The sequence below is a fragment of the Myotis davidii genome, unplaced genomic scaffold, assembly GCF_000327345.1.
Source record: "Myotis davidii unplaced genomic scaffold, ASM32734v1 scaffold77, whole genome shotgun sequence".
In the NCBI taxonomy this organism is placed as follows: Eukaryota; Metazoa; Chordata; class Mammalia; order Chiroptera; family Vespertilionidae; genus Myotis; species Myotis davidii.
Window position 1 is genome coordinate 7,310,286 of NW_006289713.1, and position 24,550 is coordinate 7,334,835.

At 40.5% G+C, this 24,550-nt stretch overlaps 1 protein-coding gene across 3 annotated transcripts in view; it reads right to left on the reverse strand.

Annotated features, from left to right (window-relative positions):
• Positions 1–24,550, reverse strand: part of CDH13 (cadherin 13) — a 1,006,079-nt gene that overhangs the window by 631,464 nt on the left and 350,065 nt on the right. For all 3 annotated transcript variants that reach the window (XM_006762254.2, XM_015562993.1, XM_015562994.1), the window contains exon 3: positions 17,078–17,286. In XM_006762254.2, the coding sequence (XP_006762317.1) occupies positions 17,078–17,286 (209 nt within the window). The remainder of the gene's footprint in view (positions 1–17,077; positions 17,287–24,550) is intronic.

Here is a 24,550-nt window from a genome sequence, read left to right on the forward strand (position 1 = left end):
AAAGGGGAGTGGTACAAGTCACTTAATTGATAAAATGCAACAACTAAATTTATATTTAGGGCTAAAATATCAGCCAATGATTAATTAATGATTTAATAATTTTGCATATATATACATATATATCTTTTAAATATATATACTTAATTTCAATATATGTATCTTTAAGTATACACATTTAATTTCAAATAATAAGGGAGAGGGAGAGAGAGATATAGAAACATCAAAGATGAGAATCATTGATTGGCTGCCTCCTGCACGCCCCCTACTGGGGAGCCAACTGGCAACCCAGGTATGTGCCCTGACCAGGAATCAAGCCGTGACTTCCTAGTTCATAGGTCGAAGCTCAACTACTGAGCCACGCCAGTTAGGTTAATCTTGCATTTTAAGACAATAAGGATTTCTTGGATTTAAAAAGAATTCTTACTTTTAAAAGTAAAGTTGTTTGTGAGCCATAATAATCTAAGACATATTTTTTAAAGTTATTTTTGTAACTCCTCTACCCCATTTTAAGACTTTAAACACTAGGTATGCGTCTGACAATTGATGTTAAGACAGGACTATAAGCAGCAGTACTTCCTCTGTAGTATCTAAAATACAGAGATGCTGCCACACACTCCAGTCTCAATGCCTGTCCTCTTCCCCTTCTGGAGTAGACGGCGATTTTATCTCTAGAGGTTTAAAATTAACATCGTCAGATCTCAAGAAGATTCAAGTCTAATAACCTTTGGTATTGACGGGAGTATTTATCAACTTATTTTACTGGATCCTCGTGTGATTCGTCTGTGCTCCACCTGACCTAATACGCATGTGTCTTCTGATACACAGAAAAAAGTCTAAAAATGAGGACACATAGAAAGTAGAGAAGGGGAAACTGGGTCCTCATGACACCTACTGAGCCTATAGGAAGCTTACGACACCTGCTTAGCTCCTACAGTAAGATACAGGTGAAGCCCCAACTCCCTGCCCTGGGCATTTTAACTGTGATCACCATATTAAGTCAGAGTGTGTGGCTGTTCCCTTTGATAGTTAATCGTACTTCGTGCTTCATACTTGCTATGTGCCAAGCACATTTCCCAGGACCTCACGTGCATTACCTCATTCAAGTTTCATATTAACTTTCAGAGGTAAGTTCTAGTTTTATCCCCATTTCACAGATAGAAAAAGTTAAGGCTTTAAAAGTTTTTAAAAACTTGCCACAAATCACAAGACTGATGAATTCCAGAGCTGGGATTTAAAACCAGGAAATTTGACTCCAGTGGCTGGCCTAACTTTTTGGCTTTTCCTACCAGGTTCTGTCTGGTGTGGAGAGAAAAACCAGGATATCTTCAGATTGGCTCAATGTACACAACCTGGCTATTTTTTCCCCCAAATATTATTTTACAAAATGTCTACTTTATTAATAATTGTTTATGGTCTGGCTTTTCTAGTGTTCTTATTTAAGGTTTTATTTCTGAAAGTTCCGATTTTGCTTTCCTAAATGTCCTTAAATGTTTTATGGGTCTTCATAGCAAATATTATATAAAAAAATATGGATTGCAGTTTTCTACCATGTGGGGCAGAATGCATGGAGGGATGGAAATATATAAACTTGAATTGTTAATCTTACATTTTATTTCTATAGGATGCTGTGCTTCCCCTTGCCAAAGATATGTCAACAGTTTGGATTTATAACAAGGCTTTCAGAAACCTTGAGGTTTTATAACAGAAAATAATGTATCATTAGGCACTCTGAATGGATAATGAGGCATTTACTACGTCTTGCTCATTTTGGTAAAGGCTTCCTGAGATGAACATTCCTGAGATGTATGGAGCTGGCATATGGATCATTCATGAAGTAAAGAGAGAATGCACAATACAGTTAGCTGCTTGAATTATTTCTCAATAAATTATTTATGCTTCTAATTTATATAACAATTTTCTTTCTCTTACAATATCTGAATTATTCTCATTTCCACCTGACAGAAGCACATTAGCATCAACAAGGACAAAGTTAACAAAAAAAATTAAATAGTTGACCAGAGAAGCTATATTCAAAATAAATCAAGAAAGTAGTCCTGTAAAAGAGAACTGTATTGCTCAGAGGAACCTAGCCAACTTTTGGTCTTAGTTTCTCTTAGTAATTTGAATACTTCATTTCTAATGAGATAATAAACAATGTGCTAGGTACTGCAAACTCTACCTACAGCTACATTAGGTGGTAGGTAGAATGAGGCTCACATCTGGCTGTTGTGGTCAATCAGCAGAGACTTCCTGAGAGATCTCACTCTAAGTGGTAACCCTAACATGTCTGCAAAATTCCTGAGCATCTTACTAAAATCCATATTATAGAGACCCTCCATATCCAAACAGTGGAAAGTATGTAATCTGTAAGACTTGCAAGTCATGTTTCATTATAGCATTATTTCCACCATGATTAATTACAAACTTCAAAAAACAACCACCACCTAGTAAAGGATTAACCTATTGGCATCAGTGCTCGTTTGGTTAAAAATATGCATTATTAAATAATAAGTCAATGCTTCTGCTAATATCATAACTCCTAATCTGGCCTTTATTTTTGTGAGCCTATTATAACACATTTATACCCCACTGAGAGATAGACGTGGAAGAAACCATATCACTTTTAATGATCATTGAGCATAAACATCTTACTTTGCTGGGACAAATCATTTGAGTCATGGGGAAAAGTGAGGGATGAAAATGACAAAGAAATTTGGGATCAGTTTGAATGGTACTCAGTGAGCATGAGAAGCCACGGGTAGCCTTTGAGTAGGACATGGTTTGACTCCAGCTATTTTGGAGGGAAAATAATTGAGTGGCGATAGGTATATAGATTTTATCAGAAAGGAGAGGAACAAAGTCAAATTTAAGAGAGATAACATTCATAAGTTCCTATCATAGGTCACATAAGAAGGTATAATGCCTAAACCAGTTGTGGCTACTATAATGGAGACGAGTGTAAAGGTTAAAACCACATGAGAGAGAAAGAATGAGAAGAAAGGGGGAGAAGGGAGAGGAAGAAAGAAAGGAAGGGAGGCGACACACACACACATATACACTGAGAGGCAAGTAGGAGATACAGTAGAGATACTGAAGGCAGGGTAGGTATGAAGAGCCCAAGGTCAAGAACAAAGCTATGTCATGAAGACATCCTATAGAGGGGCTACATAAAGGCACCAGTTTAGATGAGAATGAGAATGTTCAGAATGATAGAAAACATCAGAGGATAATCAAGGCAGAAATCTGGAGAGCATCGCCAATGGCAAGAATAGTAAGGAGAGGAGCTAAAGGAGGAAAAATATAACAGGTTGCCATATAGAGAGAGTGGGAGAACAAGGACTATGTAGTGTTTTAGAAGGCCAAGGGAAGAGCATTTTAAGAGGCATTTCAAAACTGTCAAATGCTCTGGAAGGAATACAAAAAGGTTTAGCTGCTGTGGAAAACAATTAAACATAGTATTACCATAAGACCTAATAGTTCAACTCGTGGGTATAAACACAGAAGGACTGAAAACTAGTAATTAACCAAATATACGTACATGCATATATGTAGCAGAACCATTCATAATCATCAAAAGATGAAAACAGACCAAGTGACCATCAATGGATGAATGGGTAAACAAATTATGGACTACCTATACAATGTAGTATTATTCAGCCGCAAAAAATGAAGTAGTGCTACATGTTATAATGTGGTGGATAAATTTTAAAGATATTACACAAAGTGAAAGAAGTCAGTCACAAAAGACCATTTGTTGTATAATTCCATTTATATGAAATATCCAAAATAGATAAATTCTCAGAAACACAATGCAGATCTTTTGTTGCCAGGGATTAGAGTTTAAATGCCTAATGGTTATGAGTTTTTTGTTAGGGGGTGTTAATAAAAATATTTTGGAACTAAATAGAGGTGGTGATTCCATATTATGAATGCATTTAAATGCCACTGGTATGTTCACTTAAAATGACTAATTTTATGTTACACGAAATTGATCTCAAATAAAAGTTAAAAATAAGTTGCCAAATGCTTCAGAGAATTCAAGTGGGCTCAGGACTAAAAAATCTTTAAGAAAATCAGCTATTCAGTTTCCATGACCTTCAAAAGACAGCAATTTTAGCAAAATGTCGAGGTTTAAATTCCCATTTTGGGGTAAAAGGGTTGAGTTTGTGAATAAGTAGAGATGTTAAGTGAAGACTATGCCTTCCAGAAGATTAGTGAAGGGGAGGGCAGTGATGTGAAGGAAAACTAGCTCTCTGGAAATGTGTTTTAACCTGGGAAGATCGGAGCATGTTTGCAGGCAGAGAGGAGGATTCAGAGAGAAGGAAACAGCTGAAAGAGTAAGAGAGAAAGGCAGAGTATGTCGTGAAAACAGAAGCAGAAAGCAGTGGGCTCAAGAGCTCCAAGGAGAGGATGTGTCACAAAGAGGAGGAAGAGTTGGTCTTCCTTTAAGAGGAAAGGGAAAGACTGGAAGGGGGCAGAGATGGAAGATGCAATTGGGGACGCTCAAGTTGGACAATATAAACTTTTCAGCAAAGAGAAATGCATTTGCAGCTGCAGAAGATCATAGGCAGCGGGGTAGAGTTTATTGCTTAAGTAAAAGGGAAAGCCTTGGAGTGGTAGCCAAGGCAATGAGCAGTAAAGTAAGGGTGAATCATTACAGCGTAGCACAAGGGGCAGGATCCTGTACAGAATGACTTGCTGTACTTTCTTTTTTTTTTAATATATTTTATTGGATTTTTAGAGAGGAAGGGAGAGAGATAGTTAGAAACATCGATCAGCTGCCTCCTGCACATCCCCCACTGGGGATGTGCCCGCAACCCAGGTACATGCCCTTGACCGGAATCGAACCTGGGACCTTTCAGTCCGCAGGCCGACGCTCTATCCACTGAGCCAAACCAGCTTCGGTGACTTGCTGTACTTTCATGGGAGTGAATGCCTCATCAACCAAGTCCTTGCCACCTCACCCTCATCCGTTTCCCAGAAACTGTTTTCCAATAGATGAGGCTCCACATCTATATCTATTGATACAGCCTTATTGATTTCAGACCATCCTTATAGATACTTGACTTCTTTTTGAATCTTGAATCTCTCATGCAATGAGGATCATGGGGCTGTGAAATTTACAAACTAAAAAAAAACCTGTTTCCATATCTTCACTTTCATCATTGGTTAAACTCAGTCAGTTAGAGCCATTGACTGCATGAAGAAGCCATTTTTTAGGCTGGCAGATTATTTTTCAGATCTCTTGGATGCATCTATTCAACCAATCTGAATGTACTTTAGTAATGTTTAGCTCATATTTCTCTATATTGAAAAAAAGGATGAGATTTTTGTTAAATGCCTTTTTGGAGTATCTGAGGACAAAGCCTGCCTCTGAAATATTCTATGTAGTTGTTCAACCATGGGCAAGTCATATCTTTTCCATATCTTATTTTATTCGTCTGTAAAATGAAGATAATAGTTCCTATTTCACAGAGTTGTCATAAAGACCAAATGACTTAATGTAAGAAATGCATTTAGAGTGGTACCTGGCATTGAGTTTGACCTAAATAAATGTTGGCTATGATCAGCATTATAACATCAATTTTCATTCCATCTCTGACATTTGTTTAGTCATTCAGTAAGTATTCAATGACAGTTATTATGTTAAGTGCTAGATTTAAAGCAATGAACAAGTCAGTCAGAGCCCTATCCTTACAGGGAATATAATTTTACTTTACCTAATAACAACACTGAAATTATAAGATTTACATAGAATCTGACAAAAATATAGGGGGGAATATTATTTTCAGCACTTGTTTTTTTTTTTCTTTGATTCCATTTCTGAGTCTTCTTTTTTACTTTCTGCGTTCCCACTTTAGAGTAAATATCTAAAGACCTGAGTGAAAGGGGAAATTCCAGAAAAACTAGGCAAATAAGACTGATGGTCATGCTAGGAGGGGCCAGACTTTGCTAACAAGGTCTAAATTAAATAAAGGATTTGGAATAAAAAGGCAGTCAAGTCTCAGCTATCTGTGTTCGCTGGAGTTTGTGAGAATGGACAATGAAAGGAAGAAAACAGTGCATCCTGGTTAGCTGTTTTAACTCTCACAGTGGAGGCAAAATAAAAATAAAAAAGAAAGGAATGGCAGCCACAGTCATCTGGAGTGAGAGCGATGGGCAGGGGAGAGCTGCAGGAAAAGCCTGGCCATAGCTATTAAGGCTCTTCCTGGGCGGCTTGGCAAATTACCATTGTTTATAGCTTTGTAACTTCAAAGAAAGGGAGTTGTAGCTGCTGTCAATAGAAGCCTAAATTGCCTGATATGATGAAGGGGCTGGTTGACAATGCCAACCTTTTGTCAAAAGGTTTTGCTTCAAAATAATTGAAAATTGAAGGAACTATCTGATTTCCATGAATAGCCAGAGGCAGGAGAACAGTGTTGATATCAGGAAGGAAAACCACCCTGTTGCATCTCAGGTTCACTTTTCTCTTATTGGTAGAAGAGAAGAAATGTAGAGAAGATTCTACACTTCCCCTTTGGGATTGTAAGGCTGGGGGGAAATCTGGGATCAGTGGGGTCACAGCAATAGCTCCCTCCAACTGAAGCTGCCTTTCAATCAAGGGTATTTTGGAACGTTTGCTTAGAGGAGAGTCTCAAATTTTTGAGTTTGACTTACCTCGAGTAGCCCTGGAATATTCATATTATTCTATGCTAAGGGAAGCTCTTTCTCTTTTTAAAGGCCTCCCAATTGATTGTGCCCACCCGTCTTTGAAGAGTGGGAATTGCTAAGAGCATAAATATGCCATCTTCGTTATCATTTAAAATTTTCTCTGCCTATGTGTAAGTCCATTGATATGTCAAATTCGGAAATGCTATGTGGGGTATTACTTAAAGTACTTTTTATTAGAGAATTGATCTTCCTTTACATGATAGAAAAAGAAAAGCAAGTGCTAACAAAATCTATTTTGTGTTAAAGAAATCATCAGACTTTGATGACTGCACACAATATTTGCTTTTTGAGTGTTGCTACCTTTTTGTTTTATTAAAAAAGATAGAAGCAATTTGGTAAATAAAAATATCAGTCCTGATGTGGACCCCAGGAGGACATAGGCAGTCTTTGTTGTTGTAATCTTTAATGTGGCATCCCGAGGGGTATAAACCGGAGGGTTTCTACTTCTGTTATTAAGAGGGACTCGAGAAAAGACAAAATAGAGTATGAGATCAGGCCCTGGCCACAGTTGAAAGTGCTTCCTGTGTGATACCTTGAGGCACAACTTGGCTTTGCCTCAACAAGCAGTTAAATTTAGAGTCAAACAGCATCAACAGTATGGCTCAAGAGGTGTTACCACTTTAGCATTTATCACAAATCAACAGAGACCAACAGTCCACGGATAACTACACAATGTGGGTAGATTAGAGGAGATGGTTGGCTGGGGCCATAATGTTCTACTTTGCTATTTTTTTTTCTCCAAATGCTCAGACTTCTGCTTTAAAAGTTTGGGTGAAGACCATGTAATTTGATTGACCCAAGATTGCAAGTTTGGTCCTGGGTCAGGGCACATATAAGAGCCAACAATGAATACATGGAACAACAAATTGATGTCTCTTTCTTTCTCTCCATTCAATAAAATTTTTAAATAAATAATTGTGTTCTGTTATCACTGGAGTTTTTTTGGTTTTGGTTTTTGTTTGTTTGTTTGTATTTTTCCGTCAGAAATGAGAACCAGACTTTTACAGAGTAGTCTAGGAGACATTTACATTTGGAAATCTTGTGATGTTTTTATGAGGTTCTATTTCCAAAGGCTCTATTCGTGAGGAAAGTATTTTAAAAGTGCCATGACAACACAGGGCTTGTCCACCTACATAAAATTTATTCAAGGTTACCACTCAGGTTGTTTTTCCTAATCACTTTGAAATTTTTTATGTCATTTCATCTCTAATAAGAACAGCCACACTAAGTGGCAAAGCCCATTGTGACCAAGTATTTCCACATGCCAGATAAGAGGGGATTTTAAAAAGAGGTCAACAGTTCATTATTTACACTGAGAATACACTTGTATTTGATTTATGGTAATAATAAAAGGAGGTTAGAAGCATATCAGAGAAACGAGAACAATGTGCATTCTATCACATTACCTTATGCCATCAAAGGTACAAGGCGAAAATGCATGTCTGATGATGCTATATTCCTTTTACTGGAAAAGCCCCAGAAGCTGCTGGAAAGCTAGCTGTGGACAGAACCCTGGACCAAGGGCATTGCTGTGGATTTGCCTACTGAGGTGGACACCTGACCAGCCTGTGACCTGAGAGCCACCCCTCGACTTATGTTCATCTCAGTTTCATGACTCATAAAACAGGAAAAACACCATCTGCTTCAAGGCAGTGTTAAATCCAAACAATGCTTATGAAAATACAATTTTATTTTTAAAAATATAAATGTAAGGTATGTTCCCTATGCTCCAAAACTATCAAGATGAGTAAGATAAGGTCTGAAATAAAGAAACTGATGGCCTGAGAGACATTTCCATTTGGAAACATTGTGCTGTTTTCATGAAGTCCTTTCTCAAAGATTCTACTCATGAGAAAAGTTTTTTTTTAAAAGTGTCGTGAAGCCGAAACCGGTTTGGCTCAGTGGATAGAGCATCGACCTGTGGACTAAAAGGTCCCGGGTTCGATTCCGGTTGAGGGCATGTACCTGGGTTGCGGGTAATAAAAGTGTCGTGAAAATACAAGACTTGTCCAATACCTAAAATTTCTTTAGGAGTTCTGCTCAGCTCTGTGTTCATTTTTAAAAAAAGATTCTAATCACTGTTTATTTTCCTCTGTCATTTTATACTATTTCCTATGAGAATAGGAAAGCACCGGTTCTGTTTTAAATGTCAGTAGTGTTACCAAAATAGCAGTGGCTGCATAAAGTCAGAAGGCTCAGGCCCAACTCCCAGTTCTGCCATTTGCTGGCAGATGGTGACTGGCTGACTTACACAACTTCTCTGGGCCTGAACTACTGCATCTGCAGAGTAGGAACCGGATTACCAATAGAGTAATGAGACTGGCCATGAGGATCTGAGAATTGACATATGTGTGACAGCAGGTAAGAATGCCCTCACATGTGGTGGGCACTCAGTGAATGACTCCATCTCTCTTTCAAAATCTTCCATAGGACGCTAGGGCAGCCCTGTCCACTCGGTAGCCATTTGCCATCTGTGGCTATTAAGCACTTAAAATTTGGCTAGTCCACATTGAGATCTGCTCTAAGTGTAAAATACACATTGAATTTCAAAGATTTAGAATGAAAGGAAGAATGTAAAAATCATTTCATTAATAATGTTCACATTGATTACTTGTTGACATAATATCTTATAAAATTATGTATCCTAATACATATGTTAGGTTTTTATATGTACATTGGGTTAAATTTATAATATATATAAATATACAGATAGTATATATATCTATGAAATTTAATCCAATATGTATATATTGTCTGTGTGTACCTGTATATGGTATGATATACATACTAGTACATTGTGTGTATATATATGTTAAATACAAATATATAGTTAAATAATACATTATTATAATTTATTTCATCTGTCTTTTTAATGTCACTATATGGAAACTTAAAATTACATATGTGCTTTACAGTATTTTTTCTTTTGTATTATCTGCTGCAAACATGGAATCCTGAGTTTCCACAAGCCAAAAAAAGAGCTAGTTTTAATTATCTAGGCTTTCTATGGGATCAATTATTTTTCCCCAAGCATTTCAATTAAAATTAATCTTCGGGATATAGTTTTATTAGATTCTAATCCACAAATCAATCTGTTATCTTCTTAAATTAATGAATCAAATTATTTATTTTTATCTATATTTGAACAGTATCCTAGAACCAAGAATCATAAACATAACAATTTAGGCATGTGTCAAAATACAACAGCTTAATACCCTATTCCAGGCCCAATTTTTGGAGCTGTACTATAATTTTTTTGAGATACATATATATTTTCCCTATTTTGCATGACAGTTAAATGGATACCAATTTTCCCTAATAGTAACTTGGGAGGATTTTGCCATGAAAAGTGGTGCTTCACAGATTTTTGAAATTACCCCACTTGTTAAATTGGTGCATGTTAAGTAGCTACAGCTTTAAATCCTCATTTCTTTACAGCCACATTCAGTGCACAGACTGGTTCTCCACTTCGATTGTTGTGAAACATATTTCATGTGAGCCAGATCGATATCATTGACCAGCTCAATGGAGTCCACGCCACTCCCAGTCAATGTGATAAGGTCTTGAGACAAGGCGATTAATTATGCCAGAAGCTGGTTGCTCTCATACTCATGGTGCTTTAATAAATGAAGTCAAGTCACCTGCAAGCAGCATGACAGACACATTGGAGGTGAGATGACAAAATGGACAAACGAACAGAAATGATTCAGATGGTTGGCTTGGGGTTGATAAAAATTGGAGATTATCTCAGTAACAAATGTGCAACAATATTTTTGTATAGAATGTGTGAGATCAGAAAAGATGAAAAAAATACAGAGGCGATAACTCACGGGGTACTTCGGTTAAGAACAAAGGATGGTTCTCTATATCTCTGAGTCTGTTTTCGTTTTGTTTATTCACTTGTTTTAAGTTTTTAGATTCCATAGACAAGTGAAATCATACAGCATTTTTCTTTCTCTGCCTGGCTTATTTCACTTAGCATACTACCCTCTAGGTTTCTCCATATGGTTGCAAGTGGCAAGATTTCAATCTTCTTTTTATTGCTGAGTATTAGTCCATTGCTGAGTAATAGTCCATGTCTTCTTTATTCACTCATCTATAGATGTGATTTTTTGTGCTAAACCTGTGTTAGCACTGGGTTAGGGACAATATATTTTTTACATTCTGAGTACCTCATTATGGCATCAAGTTAAGGTTGGGGTATTATTGCCATTGTACAGATGAAAATTGAAACTCAAAGGAGGAAGATGACTTTTAGATCCCCATTTGGGTCATTCCAGACCCCCTTTCATAACATCTACAAGAGCTCACCTAAATGTCCCGGAGCGCACACATACATACAGTAACAGAGGGGCATCCAGAAGCTGATTTTGAGGTTCAGGCCCACCATTCCCTAAGAGGTACTTACCAAATACAACCCTAAGACTATGAGAAGCAGTGGCTTAAGTGGTATAATCCCCCCAAGGGTCAAGATACATGAGTAGCAGCAATATTAATATTGGCTTCTGAACACTGGATGGCATGTTTTATATTTTTAATTAAAACATTAAAAACAAAAACAACTATTTCTCTAAAGTTGTTCCTTTCCTAATTGCTCATTTTTTTTGGAACGATTTCTATCCTGATTCTTGAAACTGAATTAGGAGCCAAACTAATTAGGAGTCTTTTAAACTGCATGTTTACAGTGATGATGATCTCCAAGACAAATAAGTCTTAAATTTAGCTTTTTAAGGTTCTATCATAACATTCTCTATTCATTTTATTTTTTCAGGGATTTTTAAATGACAAAAAGGGAAGGATACATACATATATTTGCATTTAACTTGATTGAGACCAGTGGGTACACCATGTACTGGCTTCCAGTTAAGAAGTGTAAATTGTTAATAATTAACTTTCAGATACTGCCAAGTCTTTTAGTGATTTTTTAGTGGACCCATAGAAATAAAGAATCCTCTCTTAGAAGTTTAGTCAGTGTTTTACATAAAGTGGGTACCTGAGCAATAAGAATGGATATGATTCAAGTTTCCTTGTAATCCTGAATTCTCTACAGATTGTAGAAGTGGGGAAATTTGGTCATATAGAGAAGGGATGAAGGATTGGGTTGTCTCAATTTGCCTGGTTGGGTCATTTAGCATTTACTACAGGCCTGGCTTTGATGATACAATGATGAGAAACAACTGGCATTTGCACTTACCTTGTGCTGAGCACTGTTCTAAATATTTTGCATACATTTGCTTACTTAATATCTGCGGCAGAGACCTGCCAGGCTAGACTGTGAGGGATATTTGCAGACACATAGAAAGACTTCAGAATTTATTCCAAGGTCCCGTGAGTGAAGAGGAAGCAAGGGCCCACTAAGCGAGAAGGGTATGATCAGACTTGCACTGGAGCAGAAGCCAGATCCATGCGCACAGCCTGTGGGTTCCCACAGCTCTCCCTCTATTATATTGTGTGTCGCCTGCTTTGTTCAGGAGCCTCAGATGCTGGGTCACCGGGGTCTAAATGCTACAGTTGCTCAGATGTGGACTCCCACACTTCAAGATGAAGCTAGTAGGTCCAGTCTCTTTGGCTTCCAAACTAGAATTTAAATTTAATTCCTATGAGCTCTCTGATGTTCTTACTTCCCAGCCTAACTCCACAGAGTTCCTTAACTGATGTCAGAATTCCTTGCCATAATCTACAGTCATGGAAACTATAGTTTCTTTCAGAAATATACACACATATACATGCATGTATATGTAAAAAATTAAATCATTATGCTTTTTGGGGGTGGGGGTGGGGAGAGGGGGCAGGCTGAAAAATGATGTTGGTGAGTCACACAGCAGATAAAGGCATCTCTACCAAAGGACTATCAGGAATGAAGCAGAGCTTTTCTATGCAACCTGAAGCTCTCTATATAAACAAATAAATGAAATTATAAATAAATAAATGCACCACTAAACACGCCGTTGTCTTCCTGCTCATCACTGCCAGGCAGAGGGACAGCAGACTTGGTGGAGACAAGCCACAGTGCTGTCCAGACATATGTGAGTTGGGTTCATCATTACGCTCCTCAGGCTAGAAAACTGCTCTGTGCACGCATGGCTAGCCCTGCCCCTCCATATCAATTCCTCCTCATCTGTCAAAAGACCAGGATTAAACTGCTCCCCCACCTACTCAGATCTAAGGTGATCTTACACAGCCCAGGCAGGTACTAGTATCTGGGCAGCCCATTAAAAATGTAGAAAGAGCTGGAGAGTTTATAATTAAACCAATAACAATCAGACTTCACAGATTCAGACTGTAGACTTTCCAGGTGAAACGAGGTCACAGGTAGCAGGTAAAAATAAGAGACACATCTTTTTATTAGCAAGCTGGGTTCCAGTTACTGCAGCTGAGCTGAGCTGTGCTTTGCTGGGGTTGCATTTATCTTAAAGAATTTAACCACAGTGGTGACATATCTCCCATCTCTCCCGGTTTGTTTATGCTGGATTCCCCACTGCCCTCTCTGAGAACATCTTTTCTTTTCTTTTTCTTTCTTTTTTTTTTATGCTCTACTTTCTCCTCCTGCCCCCAATCTCTGTCCTCAGCGAGGACACTTAGCCTTCAGTTGCTTCAGTTGTTTATCATCTCTCTAGAGCAGTGGTTCTCAACCTTCCTAATGCCGCGACCCTTTAATACAGTTCCTCATGTTGTGGTGACCCCCAACCATAAAATTATTTTCGTTGCTACTTCATAACTGTAATGTTGCTACTGTTCTGAATCATAATGTAAATATCTGATACGCAGGATGTATTTAGGCGACCCCTATGAAAGGGTCGTTCAACCCCCAAAGGGGTCGTGACCCACAGGTTGAGAACCGCTGCTTTAGTCTGTTATATGATCTTTGTGTAAATAACCCATGAATGTGTGAACAGAAAACCAGGATGCGGAATTGTGACTCTTTCGTCTTTCAAACCATAGCTCTCACTTGCTGTTTTTCTCTGTCCCTTCTATGTTGCTCTAACTCATCCTGACCAATGGACAGTAGCCACAGCCACTCAGGTGGCACAGCCTCCTGACACACCTGGCAGAAAGGAAATGGGTGTTTGAACAGAAAAGTCAGAATCTCAGTCCCATTTCTGTGCATTTCCAGCTAAGGGATCATGGTCAATTTTCCACACCTACAGCAGCCCCACAGGGAGCTCATGAGGTTAGAAAAAGGGCATGTTAAATGTACATTGAGATGCAGACACAAAAGAGAATCTCACTAAATAATACAGGTTTGCACTGGCCTCTGAGTGCCTCAATTTCCCCTACATATAAAATGGGAGCAGTGGCATATGCCTCATAGGTTGGTGGGGAGATTAAATGAGTCCCCATTCATCGCCCATGAAGCAGCACTGGCACACAGTGAATACAGTGAATGCCGTGAAAGCATCACTGTCATCAACACCCAGTGTCCCTGCTCTCTGCTCTCTCTGAAGGCACACAGCATACTCACTGTGTGATACATAATCAACATACTCGTTTTCCTTCTCCCTCTAGGAGTGAGCTGACTTGCATACTCACTGATTTCCCCCTCTAGTTTTTGGTGAGGGGTCCCAGGTTCGATTCCGGTCAAGGGCATGTACCTGGGTTGCGGGCACATCCCCAGTGGGGGATGTGCAGGAGGCAGCTGATCGATGTTTCTTTCTCATCGATGTTCCTAACTCTCTCTGTCTCTCTCCCTTCCTCTCTGTGAAAAATCAATAAAATATATTTTAAAAAAAATACCAACTGAATATCTCTGAAGGACTGTGCTCTTCTCATAGGGATTGTTTAGATAGCAATTTTGTTTTCCTACCTTTTTTTTTTTGGACTTTATTATGGACACATCTGGGCAGCCCCACAGGCTTATTCCGAGCCTTGTAAAATGACTGGAGGCGGGAGAGGAACATCCCGTTCCGCTGGAGTTGAGCAAAGTGAATGGCACAGCAGCCTCCGCTGTGCTGTATAGAAGCAAATGGCCACAGTGAGCTTGGTCAATAACGTGCTCAGGCAGCAGCAGGTGAGGAACGGCCAGGCTCTGAGGGCTTCCCTCCAGATCAGTGTCTCCAAAGCGGAGTTTCATGGTATTGAACCCTGACCTCTCAACCCCTCAAGGTGGAGTTTGCCCACAGAAGTGCCCAGAATCCCTTCTGTTCTGCTTTAAAATAAATACATAAACATTTTCCTTTCCGGATTTAAAGATGAGCCACCTATCATGATGAACAGTGTTACATCTAAATACAGTCCGTCCACATACAAACCCCCTTTTGTGAATCTCTGTACCATTTACTTGTTCCCAAGAAGCACGTTGTGCTGCACATCCTGGCAATTTTGTTGCTTTATGTATTTTCTGTCATTTATATCATGAGTTAGTGAGATGCTGTGAAAATGACCATGGCTAAGTAAGAGGAAAGCTTGCTTTTGTGGTACCAATGGGTTTTCGCAATGGTATCTGTTCACCAATACTCTGCTTTCTTTGAAAACATCAGTGGCACACTGTGGATTCATTTTAGCTGGCTATCTACCCTTAACTCATAGATTCACAGAAATAAAGTAGAATTATGGAGTTTGTCCAGCCCAGGGATGGCAAATAGATTCCGTATCCAGGAAAATCTCTAAATGATGGATAGGTGGCAGCTTCCAGAAGCACTGTATTAGGAAAGATTCTCAGGCCACGGCAGGGGTGATGAGTAATATTTGCCATGGGTGTGGTGACAGAGTCGGACAATGCTCATGCCACTGGTTTGCCATCCCAGACTGCTTAACCCTCTAATCTGCAAATGAAGAAGTTACATGATTCTTTCAAAATCACAGACAGCACTGGCAGGTAAGCAACACTCATACTTCCAATTGTACTGTCTGCTCCCCAGCTGTGGAATCTGTTACTCCTCCACCCACACTCTACCACTCAACAAAATTAGCAAAAACTCAGGGAATGGAGAATGTGGCAGATGGAAAAAGGCACTGAGAATCACAGGCTTTGAAAACCTGGGTAAAACCAGGCCAGCAGGTAGGAGAAAAGGCTAGCTGCACCAAGCATAGGGCACATCATTATCACTGATACTAGAGGCCCGGTGCACGGATTCGTGCACCAGTGGGGTCCCTCAGCCTGGCCTGCGCCCTCACTGGGGATTGGGCCAAAACCAACAGAACGAAATCCCCCAAGGGATGTAGTAGTGTGCAAAGCGGCAGGCAGCCAGGGAGGAGCCTGAGCCTGGGCTGGGCACTGCACTGCTCCCGCTCATTCCGGTCCTGCTGCACCTTCCACCACTGCTCATCTGGCACCCATTGGTCAGCTAAGCAGCACTCCTGCTGTGGGAGTGCACTGACCATCAGGGGCCAGCTCCTGCCTTGAGCATCTTCCCTCTAGTGGTCAGTGCACGTCATAGCAACCAGCAAAACAGTTGACTGGTTGAATGGTCGACCAGTCACTTAGATTTTTATATTTTTTTTCCAGGGTCTTACTGGGTGTCTTCCTTTTCTATAATCAAGCCAGAGTCTCTGAGCTCCTGGTGAAGGAGAAGTGAGTCCATGGTAGCAATGGATGACACAATCAGGAAGCCTCAAGGGCAGTTTGTGGCATTCCCAAAGTATGTGTACATGTATGCAGGTGCAAGATCAGCACCCCTGTGCATCTGGACAAGAATGGGCACCAGTGCAGGCAAAGGAGCAGCGACCTAAGTAGTGGCCACCATGCTATACAACTCTAGTGGACCACTGCGGTTCTTGCCTGCCCAGCAAACATTTTGCTTCCTTGGATAATAGGGTCCTAATTTACTTTAATAAGTAACCCTCTTTCACTCTCAATCTATATATTTTAGGTGAGGCTGATTCTACTCTGGATTTAGTACAAAGCATGTGACCCAGACTTAGCCAACCAGAGAATCACGACCAAATGGACACAGTGATTGTTACAGGGATAGATGCATGATCTAGTGAGAACCAATAAGATTCAATTTCAAGCTTTTGTTGGCAGTATCAGGAAGAGATGGTCTCTCGGGTGACTTCAGACTGGGAGAAAGATGTGGAGCTACCGAGACTTCCACCTTGGGAAGCAGGGAGGGATGTGACTGTCTAAGAGTGAAGCCAACAGAAGGAAAACGGAACCACAAGATAAATAAGAACTAACGCTGATGCTATCATTTGGGAACTGGTACATAGCCATGCCTAAAGGCAGAGCTATCTCAGAAATAGTACAATTACATGAGCCCACAATCCCCAACCCCACAGCCTCCCACCAATTTTTGAGTTGGGTTTCTGTCATATGTAACAGCAAAAGAATCTTGGCCAATAATAAACCAAATACTCATTTTCCACATAAGACATACAGACCCCAAGTTCCTCCTTGGACCCAAGTTATCCCAAACATCTGACTTACCTGCAAGGAGCCCTGGATGTCTTTCCCCCCGACAATCACGAGTTCCGCCATGTCTTCCGCATGGGGAGTCCGGGCATGGACGAAAAGAGTCTTGCCCACTGCAGTTATGTTCCTCAGGGCGACTAAGCCACCTTCATTGTTCACCTTGAAGTATGGGCTTGAGACCTCGTAGTGTAGCTTGTCATTTCCCTTGCAGTCACTGAAGTTCACTGGAGAAAACAAAACCAAACAAACCAAAACAGAAAGAGCGTGAGTAGGTTGGGCAGCTTTTTCCTAAAGATATCTCTGACCATTAGATGTGAATTATCATTACCCATCCCAGAGCCACAAATGCTGCCCCTTGTCCCACAGCTTCCCCTCTGTACCCCAGTGATTTTGATCATGCTGAAGGTCTTCACTCCATCAAGACCCATCCTTGCTAACCTCCCATGTCCAAGGCAGGTGCTAATCAATGAAAACACACAGATAAACAGGACCACATTTCTGCCCTTGAATGTAGTGGCTGAAGTGCACAATGATGTTTAGGAATGTCTGAGGTGCTGTGGCAGAACCAGGTTGCTCAGGAGCCTTGAGGCACAGCTTCATAGAGACAATATTTGAGCTGGGCCTTGAAGCTGAGTGAGAGAGTAGAAGCCCCCAGGAAGTGGAGGGCATGGTAGGTTATTCAAAGGCATGGGAATAGTGGTGGTGAAATAACAAAACAGACTCAGAGAAAGAGAACTAACTTGGTGCACTTTGAGGTATATTTGAAATTAGACAACGATTTTGGGGATAATGAAGGAGAGGTTGGAAAAGAGGTTGAAAATGTTCCTTTGAAGATAAATTGGGAAACACCACTGAGTTAGGGTGCCTTAGACTATTTTTAGTGTTGACATAGTCAAGGTCAGGTACATGTTCTGATTCCAGTGTAGGACAGTGCTTCCCATGGTTTGGGATGCATTAGAATCCCATGGGTGCTTCTTAGAAATCCCAAGGACCCAACCCAAGGAAGCTAATTTAGTGGCTCTGGGTTCTAGAGAGTGGTTTGAAGAAGGGGAGGAGAGGCTAAGAAAACCAGTTAACTCAATGTTGTACCAATGATGCCTGGCCCAGATGTAGGCAGTGGCTGGATGGGAGTGAGCAAGATCCCTGTAGTTGAACGCTAAGTCATGTGTGAGAGGGAACAGGGAAGAGCAGCCCTCCTGGGAGAACCACATGAGCACAGGGGCATTGCCAGGAGCAGCAGCTGTGACAGCTGGTCATGCTCTCCTCTATGGTGTGCCTGTAGCTGGTACATGATTCTATTTCCAAAGGCATCACAATCCATTGTACGAGTTTGCCTGTCTGCCTTCCTCAGTAGGCTGCCAGGCCCTTGGGTGGAAGCATAGAATTGCATGTACTACTTGCATTCCTCCTCCCCCCACTTCTGTTTTCGTAGCTCTCTGCTGAACAGATTTGTCTAATAAACCTTAAACTGAATCACAGCATAGACATAGAAAAGTACATAAATCAGAACATACATCTCAACGAATTTTCAGTAAATGGGCACACACGTGGACCCAGCACCTAGACCTAGACACAAAATATAATCAGTCCTTTCTCTCCCCCTTCCTGAGTAAAATCCCTACACTCCTCCCCAGAGGCTGTAGTGCTCTGACTTCTGACGTCAGAGTTTGACCTGTATTTGCACTCATACAGATGGAATGATGCAGATTGTGCTCTTTTGTTCTGGATTCTTTCACTCAGCATTATGTTTGTAAAATTCAACCGTGTGGCTGCAAGGCAGAGCTGTTTATCCTAATCACTATATAGTATTTTAGCATGTGGCTATGCTGCGTTTATTTATCTGTCCTATTGCTGACAGGCATTTGGCCTATATCCAGTTTAAGTCTCAAATATTGCTACTAGGAACTTTCCTGTGTGCTTATGGGACATCTACATGGGTCCAAGTACACTGTTAAAACCATATACTTTTCTGATGAATAGAGCTGATTTTTCTTTCCTGGGAAAATCATTCTTATGGTGGTAATAATCATATTAGCTGATAATAATAATGGCTAACACAAATTTAGCACTTCCTGCATGCCAGGCTCAGTGTTAAGCAGATTACCCTATTTAATCTTTACAACAACATATTGACTCCTCTGGTAGAAGGTACTCCCCACCTTCTTCACCCTATTAACTGTTAGTCATTCTTTAAGATTCAGCTCAGCAACCTCTCCAAACCCCTCTTTGTGTTCCCAGAGTTCCCTGCACACAGGGCCTTGCACATCATGTTACACCAACATGTCCACTTTATATATCTGTTTGTCCCACCAGAACCAAAAGCAGAGGTTGGTTCTTACTCTTTTATTCATCTCTACATCTCCAGCAATGAACAGAATGCTTTTCCATAAGTGATACTGTCGGCAACGATTCCATGTAACTTGATAACTCTAGTGGTGGTGGATCGGGGTTCCTCTCCATTCTGGGAGCAGAAGACGCTGGAGGCAAGGCCAGTGTCAGAATGAAGGCCCCTAGTCTCCCTAGTCTTGGTTGAGCCCAGTGGGAGAGATGAGTAGGAAATGAAGGACTTAGCCATGGTCTCCCCGTAGTTCCCCAGTTTCTGGATACATCAATTCATGAAAGCACAGCCTCCCATGCTTAGCGTGGGCTTAGCTCATTGGTAAAGTCAGGGTGGTGGCTGACCTTTCTTCTGGATTCAAATAAAGCTTCACACAGTCCGGAAGCATAGTTGGGATCAGTGTGTGCATGTTGAATGAATGAATGTTTTGAAAAATAAAGGTAACATCTACCATTTCTTGAGTGGCGTCTGAGTACCAGTCTCTGTGCCAACAACTGTGCATTTAGGCTCTCCCTATAGCCTCATAGCAATTCTGATCTGTAGCAGCATTTCCCACTTTTAAAAATTATCTACCCCCCCACCAAGTCTTTTTAGATATTTTTGCCTAAATGCCACTACTCTCATGAGATTTTACTGTCACAGATAACTGTTTACTTTAATGTCACTGTATATCAGTTTATTTACTGTATGTGTACCTGTACTTTGCTCACGCACAAAAAGTACCATTGGGCCTCTCTCCAAGAACCCATGTCACCCCTTTGGGGGCAAAACAGCTGCATAGAATGCACAGTCTACAAGCATCGTTCCCATTTTACCAGAGGAGAGACCAAGCTTTGGGGAGACTGACTAACTTGCTCAAGGTCACACATCCTGAAAAGGCAAGAAACTGTCCCTGGTCTGACCTGTCTGCAGTTCAAGTTCTCAGCACATCCACATCCTAGGAATGGATACATGAGAGGGAAAGGGGCAGGTGCCCATCCCGACCCCTCCAAGATGCTCACTCATCCTTCAGGAGTCATCAGAGGTACCAGGTGGGGGCATAATGAGAGACCAAATCTACTTCCAGGACCTGACACATAGGGGCTGCTCAGTACATTCTAGCTTTCCAACTGGCTGTATCAAGTAGCTAAGGGTTGCATAATTGGGTATTTTTATGTTAGACATATTTTACCAATTCAGGAGCAGGTGCTTTAGGCTGTGGCTCTTTTTCAAGGCTATGATAATCACCCAGAGAACATTTAAAAAATAGCAATACCTGCCCAAACCCGCAACAGAGATTCTGATATACCTGGGCTGGCCTGGGGTCCTGGCACTGGTATCTGTTTGAAGCTCTCCAGGTGAACCCAATGTAACCAGGACCAAGAACCAGGACCTTGGACAATGAATGGCTTGTCAAGATGCCAGGTGGCCACATTTTCCGCCTTCCCTGGCACAGAGAGGAGGTTGGAGAACTAGCCTGCCAGCAACTGCTATCCTCATGCTCTTAGAAATGCATTTTTAATGGTAAGGTCTGTTAGCCCTTTCCAATCCTGGCTCATATGTAGCAGCAGCCCTGTGACCTTGGGCAAAACACCCGTCCTCTTTATGCCTCAACGTGTTCCTCTGTCAAGTGGGACAAATACTAGTTCTTCCCTCACAGGCACTATAATTCTTATGATGAGCATTAAACATGATAATATGTACCTACATGCATACAGCACTTAAGACTTTGGTGCTTCATGCATAAAAATAATTATTATCATTATTCCTGTAATTCTGGGCATTAAAGAGACTATCTTTTCCTTTTCCTATATAGCTTCTCTCTTCCAGATGCTTTTCCACCTGCCTTCCGTGTCCTTCCACCTCTTTCTAGTCAGGTGCCTGTGCTCCAGTCTGCTGGCTGTGTGCAGTTACCATGGAGATGGTTACTATAGGCATCTCTGCGGAGGGTAAAGGAGTGAGGCAGATGATTCTGATCTCACCTTGCCCCCCTCCTCCGACTTCCCCCTCCCCCGACTTGTCTTGGCAAAGTCCTACTTATCTCACATCAGAGGTTGTGAAGGAAAAATAGCATCAAAGGAATGAAATTATGGTGCCTTACCCATAGTAGATTCAACAAAGTTTTGTTAAATATTCTTCAAATGGATTGTTTAAAAAAAACTCCTACAAATCTAGGGTATCATTTTTCCTAAAAGAATGACTACACTGAGAGCTTTACATTGGTGGTTGCAATGAGTTTCACATTATCGGTGTGAGGCAGGTACTTTTTCTTTTCTTCTCTGGAAACAGACCTAGTGAGGTGATGAGGTTAAGGCCACCCAGCCTGTACCAGGCGTCCTAGGCAAATGCATCCTTTCTTCAGTCATTCAGCTTCCGAACTCACCATTTTGCCATACTTTCATACCTGATCTATTATTCACTTAATGTTATTCTTTTAATTGAATTGCATTGTTTATTTATAAGATTATTTGAAAATAACCTTTATAAATAAGTGCTGGGTTGCCAGATGTATTTTTTAAATATTGTTAACTAAATCTAAGGAGTCTAACAAAGATATGTATTTGTTCTTGTATGTACTAAAACCCTCACCTTTCTGTGCATCCCACCTCCATAAATGCTGACCTGTGCTACATCCCTCTCAGTCCATCCTTCACTTAAACATATTCTTTTTTTCCTCCTTTTTTAAAATTCTGTTTTATTGCTTAAAGTATTACAAAGAGTAGTACATATGTCTCCCTTTTTTACCCCTTGACCTTCCCCCGGCCTCTCCTACCCGCCAGCGTCTCATGTCCATTGGTTATGCTTATATGCATGCATACAAGTCCTTTGGTTGGTCTCTTATTCTTGCCTGGCTCCACTCTACTCAGGTTTATAATCTAGGAGGGTTCTGGTATAAGCTAAGAGGATTTCTGATATTTGAAATGATATATCTAACATAAATAATGCAGACTTGAGAAAGACACAAACCTTAGAAAAGGCACAAATCTAGATCATGCAATTTTGGCAATATATAAATGTCAAACCTGAAATATATTAGAATGTCTAAAAAAAGAAGAAATAATTCACCACACTGTTATTCTCTGGAGGAGGAAAAAAAGACTCTGCTTCATACCAGTTATATCTCACCTTAACTTCCCTATCAAAGGGTTCCGCTGATAGCATCAAACTGTATCATGATCTCATATTATGAACTTTGTTGACACAATATGTCAGTGAGTCCCAAACTTTTAAAGAGTTCGGGCCAGTACATGGAACATACTAAGGATAAAATTAAATCATTTATGTCTATCTATTTTAAAAATATTTGTTTCTATAGCGACAACCTCCTAAGTAGCTCAAAATGGGTCTATGAGAATAAATGCAAGGAAAATTCTAGCAAACAATTAAACTTGTGAACAAATATTCAAAACCTCTATCTGAGGGGGAAATGTACTATCTTGTACTACTGGGAACCTACAAAGGACTTCCCTACATAGTTTATCACGGTGGCATTTAAAATAGCTTCTGGAAAGAAAAAAATTATCCATATAATACATTGTACATGGGGATTTATTGGAATCATTTGCACAACATCATTCTTTGAGATAATCTTTGAACACCCCAGGAGAAAGAGGGAGAAAGTGAAAACTCCCCACCTGGGGGAAAAATGCAAATTAGACAAATGGCACCACTCAGCGTTTCAATTATGCTTTCAGCATGTTTCCACTCAAAATGTCCTCTGGGCTTAATGCAAATGTCACAAAAAGACAAACTTTAGCTGGGAGACAAAACCACAATTGAAATGGGGAGTTTGGCATGTGAATTAAGGGGCTTAATCTTCCTGACCTTGATTTTATGCTTTTCTATTTCTTTCTTTTGAATGTAGCTTTTAGGGATGAAAATCCAAAAGGCGTGGATTTATTACCATCTAGAAATATGTGAGGGAGCAAATTAAACTGCATTAGGATCCCAGGAAATATGATGGATTTAAATTTATCTGCAAAATATAGAGTAGTCCTGCTCATGTCGATAGGTATAAACTAATATATGGAATTTGTGCTAGTCTTACAAGTGTTTTGGGTCAATCAACTCACATCTCAGATGGGCAGATGATCCTCCTACATACATTATATACGTGTTCAGAGAGACTTGCAAATTGGTTGGCACATAAGTTGTAGGGCCTCTCAGAGTTGGTGGCCAGACTCTGCTTGTACAGTTCTGTGAGGATATGTGAAGATCAGTCTAACTATAGACTGAACCAGCCATCCTGGAAGTTGTAGCCATAGACAGATATGCTTGGATCACTTCCAGGGATCCAAACTCTTACACAGAAAAGAGTGGCTTTATTCAGCAGTATGCTCATCATAGAAAAAGTCCTGATTTGTGGCATTTGCCAATCCCTATGGTGTCAATATTCTAAACATAGCTGATATAGCTAGCAATGTGCTTTCAACTGGCTTGCAAATTTCTAAAAACTCAGCAATCAGCTCTCAGGAGTTTAAGTACTAGCTGGCTCCAGCACACCACGGAGACTAGACAATGACTGTGCAGAAGAGTATAAATGGTGCTCTCCCTCGGACTGGACCAGATATCCCAGCACTCCTGACCTAGTTAGTAAAACAGATTTTAATTGCTTTATCAGTAGGGAGGGTTGATCTGCAGAATCTTTGCTGGGGCATGGAAAGCCATGCCTTTCTGACAGCTGAAGTAGTATTTAGTTCAGAAACGTCAGATGGACTCTCCCCAGGATACAGACCATCACTTAATTGTTTCTCACATCTTTGGTATCCCGCTGGCACCAACAGGGCTTAGTCCAGAGGCTCTTTGGACTTGCCCAAGTGAGAAAAACAGGAAGCATCTCCTTTGGCTCCCCTGAATACTCTCATTTCTCAAGCATTCTGGTCAATCAAGCTTTCATGAACATATGTTCAGTTCCACCCACACTGGGCCAGATGCTTATATGATACAATAAGCGCATCCTCCAGCTTTGATTCCTTCTTCCCTCCTGATTCTTGAATGCCGTGAACTGTATCTTGTGTTCCATGTTTCACCTGGAGTCAGTGCTGATATTCACAGAGCTTCTGTAAGGCTCTGGGCACACTCCTAACTGTGACTGATTAATCCTGTAGTAGATTTCCCTCCAAAGCCTTTGTAGATTTGATAGATGCAGAATGCACATAAAATGTTCACAA